Source organism: Atta cephalotes (genome assembly GCF_000143395.1).
Source record: "Atta cephalotes unplaced genomic scaffold scaffold00005, whole genome shotgun sequence".
NCBI classification, from domain to species: Eukaryota; Metazoa; Arthropoda; class Insecta; order Hymenoptera; family Formicidae; genus Atta; species Atta cephalotes.
In genome coordinates, this window is record NW_012130069.1 from 3,779,273 (window position 1) to 3,784,975 (window position 5,703).

The 5,703-nt window shown below is 27.6% G+C and overlaps 1 protein-coding gene across 1 annotated transcript in view; it reads left to right on the forward strand.

The window, feature by feature from the left end:
• LOC105626321 (tetratricopeptide repeat protein 39B-like) overlaps window positions 1–3,729 on the forward strand; it is a 6,793-nt gene extending 3,064 nt beyond the window's left edge. Inside the window, exons 5-10 of the mRNA XM_012207623.1 lie at window positions 540–672; window positions 745–844; window positions 919–984; window positions 1,075–1,796; window positions 2,023–2,256; window positions 3,537–3,729. Coding sequence (XP_012063013.1) covers window positions 540–672; window positions 745–844; window positions 919–984; window positions 1,075–1,796; window positions 2,023–2,256; window positions 3,537–3,729 — 1,448 coding nt within the window. The remainder of the gene's footprint in view (window positions 1–539; window positions 673–744; window positions 845–918; window positions 985–1,074; window positions 1,797–2,022; window positions 2,257–3,536) is intronic.
• The last annotated feature ends 1,974 nt before the right edge of the window (window positions 3,730–5,703 follow it).

Here is a 5,703-nt window from a genome sequence, read left to right on the forward strand (position 1 = left end):
AATTAACGATAAAACTCTCGCATAGAAGCAGAATATATTAAACTGAAAGAAAGGCCTCTACGAAAATAGCAAGAGACAAAAATTATTTATTTTCTTCTCATAAAGCTCTAAGAATTTTTTAAAATTTTTATCAACTTTTTAGTACTGCATTTTTTTATTGGCAACTATTTTTACCAACGTGAAAAAATACGATATTAAAAAATTCTAAAAAAATTTTCAGAACTTTATAAGAAGGAAATAAACAATTTTTGTTTCTCTATTTTTCTATAAAGTTGATAGTATTTGAATAAAAAATTATTGAAGACCAATATTCGGCAATTTTTAATAATTAACTTATTAACTAATGCGAAAATTGCAAAATGGTTAGAACTTTTCAACTCAGTTTAGTCCATTCTGCCCCTTTGCGAGTTTTATCGTTAATTATCAGACATCCTGTATATATTTTACAAGATTCAATTTTACAATGTATAATAACATTAACCCGGATATAGCTGTCATATATAGTGCATGAAAGGAATGACCGAGGATTAATCTTGCAGAGGAGGTGCATGCGGAACTCTGTTATGCCGAGTCGCTCCTTTTAAAATCGATGCTCACATTTGTGGAAGATGAAACTTTGGTCAGCTTTGTCAAGGCAGGACTGAAAATTCGTACCTGTTTTCTATCGTACAAGTAAATAAGTCACAACGGAACGGCTATTATCGATTTTCTATTTCTCTAACAATTAATTATTATCTCCTGCAGAGAATGCATGACGATTTTGAAAAACCGGAAGTGGGAAAACGACATTCATAAAGTGCATTTCGAGAGTGGCGTTCGCATGGGCATCGGCGCGTTCAATTTGGTATTTGTATATTTTTATTGCAATATATATTATCTTTTATTACATACTTTTTATTAAATCAAACTTTGTTCTAGATGATCTCATTATTACCAGCGCGTGTTATTAAATTGTTAGAATTTATCGGGTTCTCTGGCGATAAGGTGATTATAGGATATGTCATATAATTATATGTTAGCTATATAGTATAATGCGAGAAGCATAGAGTTTTACTTATAAATTTTAATCGTTAGGAATACGGTCTAACGGAATTGAAAGCAGGCTATGGTGAAAGAAGAGGATTGCGACAAATCCTATGTGTAATGACTCTATTGTCCTATAATTTGATAGTCTGCATTGTGCTAAGTCATTCGGACGGCGATCTAGAGTGGTGTGAACAAGTATTGGAACAAGAATTGAGCCTCTATCCGAACGGTGTGTGGTTCCTGTTTTTCAAAGGAAGGCTAGAATTCACGCGAGGCAATTTCGAGGAATGCATAGACTGGTACATAAAGTCGTGGAAGAGTCAGAATGTTTGGCCACAGTTCCATCATATCTGTTATTGGGAATTAATGTGGACGCACTGTTCGCTACAGCAATGGAGTAATGCGGCAACGTACGCCACGATGTTGGTAAACGAGTCCAATTGGTCGCGCACTATCTACTTGTATCAAAAGGCGGCAATCCTGCTTATGCAGAAACCAACAATTTGGAGTGAGGAGAAACAACTGGTCGATAATCTAATGATGCTGGCACCGACCTACAAGCAGCGTATTGCTGGCAAATCGTTACCGATGGAGAAGTTTATAATCTCAAAGACTCAGCGTTATTTCGCACAAAAAAAGTACCTAGTCCTGCCCGTGTTTGAGCTTATGTACGTATGGAATCTGTTCAGGATAGTAGGCAAACGGCAAGACCTGTTGTTAAATATATTCAAGAGGATAGAAGAAGAGGAGAGGGAACTCCAAACAATCTCGTAAGTTTTGTCAACGATTTTAAATTTTATTTTAATATAAGTGCTTATTATAAAATATATGATTAAATCATATATGGCTTCAAATGGAAAAATTTGTAGTAAACACTTTCCAAAATCTTTTCGAATTATACATTCGAAGGACATTTAAAAGACAAAATACAGCAAATATTTTATCAATTTTAATTTTTTCTCTTGTTATATAATAAGAAAAATATGTATTGTGCAGGAAAAGTAATTATGATGCAGACAACAAAGCACTCTTATTGCTATTGAAAGGCGCTTGTCTACGACAAATGCAGCATCCTTTACTAGCGGAGGAATGTCTGCGACAAGTTTTACAATTAGAAAAGTCTGTCAAAGAGGACACGTACTTATTTCCCTATGCTACTGTGGAATTAGCGTTATTGGCGGGAGATCAGGGTGATACTCAACTGGCTATAGGCTTTTTGGAAGACGCTAAGTTAGTTTCCCAAATAGCAGACGATGTTTTTAAAAGTGTTTTTAAAAATATTTAAAAAACATTTTTAAAAACATTTTTAAAAACGTTAAAAATAATAATCCTGTTAAGTTAAAAAATTAAATCCCTTTTTTTTATTAAAAACATTGTAATGTTTAAAGAAATATTTTTTTAACGTTTAAAAAACGTTTATTTAACATTTGAAGCAATATTTCTTTTAACATTAAAAAAACGTTTTTTAATGTCAAAATTATTTGAACAAAATTAGAAAAAAATAACAATGTAGAATTAAAAAAATTTTTTTTTTCATCGACAACCTAAATTAGACAACTAATTTTATTAATTAATTCTAAGGATGCGTTCCGAGTTTCGCATGAAGCACATGATGTATTTTATCCTTTTTTATTAATTGGTAAACAACAAAGATAAATAATTTATCACGCATTTCATGTGTAACTCGGAACGCATTCCTAATTTTTAATTATATTTTAATCTTTTTCACTTATCGGCTGGATTTTGAACCTGAGACCTCGGGGTTATGAGTCTTGTATCTCATCCGTCACATTATTTATAATTATCGATGCACATTCTTATTGATATATCCATACATGGTACACTTAACGCAATTATATTATATTTGTAACTTCTCTTCCGTGATTATTTTCCGATCCGTTTTTTTTATTTGAGTTTTAGAAAATAATATTTATATAATAAATCAGATAAATGTTAAATAAATGTTTTTTTATCATATTTTAAATAAATAAATAACAAAAAACAAATATTTATTAAACGTTTAAAATAAATTCAATAAACATTAAATAAATGTTTCCTTATATCATTATTTCAAACAAGTATTTAATGTGAAATAAACATTTACTAAACGTTAAATAAGCGTGAAATAAATATTTCTTATTACCACATTTTAAATGAATAAATAATGTAAAATACATATTTTATAAACGTTAAACACATATTTAAAAAATATTTCTTTAAATCTTTATTTCAAATGAAATTGAAAAAATAAACATTTAATAAACATTAAATAATGTTTAAAAAAATGTTTTTTCAAACCATTATTTCAAATAAAATAAATTCAAAATAAACATTAAATAAACGTTAAATTAATGAATTTTGAAAACGAATCATGAAAATAATGTAAAATTAATAAGAAATAAATGTTTAAAAAACATTTAAAAAACATTGTCTGCTGATTGGATTGGATATTACGTTATACATTTAACATAGATTTTACATTAGAAATTATAATTGTATTTAAATTTCAGAAAAAACTATACGGGCTACTTATTAGAATCTAGATTGCACTTTAGAATACATTCGGATTTAATGGTATTGACCGGCAAGAACAACAATCATGCAATGAAGAAGCACAGAAACGATCATCTGCTGGAAACGGCTATTGCTGCCAATAATAGCGTTATTATCGCCGGTCCAAGTGCTGACGAAATTAAAACATAAAAACATTGTAAAATATATCAGTAATCTACTTATCTTTGTATTGTAAATTCTTTTGTATCTTCCTAAACAACATATTGTACGTATGACGAGGACTCTTTTTGCAAAAAATGAACTGGGCGATTGTTTATAACTCTTCTCTAATATCGAATGACCTTGCGTGTAATTTTCGTCTGGCTTTGCTCTCTGTAGAGTCCAAGGAATTTATCACACTTCAAAGATTGAGCACATTTTCTAGCGCTTAATATTAATGCATAAATTATTTTCTTTCATGAAGAGAACAACGATTTATTAACATATAAAAATAATATTTTGTAGTGATTATAATGTTAATGCATAAATAATATTTTGTGTAGGAGAAATAAAAATATAATATAAAGGCTCTTGTGGGATTTTACAAGGATCGGATGTATATTTTGTGGCGATTAATTATTGAATATACATATAATAGTATGGGATTATTATCTATATACAAATTATTTCTTTTATGGAAGATCGGCGAAGTTCCAATGTGATCTGTGATTGCTCTATTGTAATTGGCGAAAGATTATAAATAATTATCTTACAAGTAGAGACTGTAAATACACGAACGCGATCAGGTATTGCGTGAATGAAATAAAATGAATTCAAAGAAATGTTACCTTTTCGAATAATTTTCTAAAATTATATTTTATATATCTTTTTTTATAAAATAATGCGCTTGATATAAAAAAAATCAAATTGTAAAATATAAATTTATATTTAAGTTATTAGAAAAAGATATTTATATTTATAATAATGTATAGTAGAATAGAGCGCGAGACTAGTTATGACATTTTTTCTTTAAATTATTATAAACCTTCATATAATTATGATAGACTTAAATGGTGAATGCTTTAAAATGTTGCATATTTATCTGGCTTAATAATTAAGTATTTATAAATTTTTAATACATCTCGTAAATAAGAAAAAAATTACGTTAATTATAAGGATGCAAAGTGGATCAATACCCATGGGGCATGTTGAGCATCCTCGAAGAATAAGTTGAGCCATGAAGATAATCATTTAATGAGGTTATATATTATTAAAAATATAAAAGGATATATTAGTCTTGTATACATTAGATATGTATATATTAATCAATAACAATATAACAATAACCGAGCAAATAAGAGTTGATTTTTTTAAATGTGAACGTATAAAGATTAATAATGAAAGTTAAATACGTACATAATAGAAACTAGAATTATTATTACGTGTTTCAGTTTTTATATTGAGCCATCTTCAGATATTATCCTCCTCTTGCTTTACATTAGTTACAGTTATTATAATAATTTGTTCTCATGAACTGTTAAATAATAATTTTGACGAAGTGTTTCTATGAAATAATAATTGCAATCATGATGATGAGTGTTTTATCGAGATGATGTTGTTTACTTACTTTTTACTGAATATAAAAAAAAACAATTTTTCTAAAGAATTTTATTTTATCAAATTATTTATCTAATAATTTGATTTCTAATAATTTTATTTTATCAAATTATTTATTAGCGAATAAGTTTTGTCTTTCTGATCAGAATATCATGAAATTCCATAACAATCGATCATTTCATCGTTTGTGAATAGCGGTCATCTTTCATGTAACATGTAATTATCAAGATCACATAAATTGGAACACATTACATCATGTTTTTTATCTTTTCGATAACTAATGTAAAGCGAGAGGAAGATAATATCTGAAGATAGCTCAATAAGCAAAAACATGTAATAATATTTCTAGTTTCTATTATATATGTATTTCACTTTTATTAATAATCTTTATACGCATTCACATTTAAAAAAATCGATTCTTATTTGCCCGTTTATCATTATATTGTTATTAAATTTGTAAGAGTCCTTGACTACTTTATATTATTTATATTAATCAAATTTTTATTATTTTATTTATTTTTATAATAATTAGTAATATTTTTTCTTTTTAAATTAATTAATAATAAA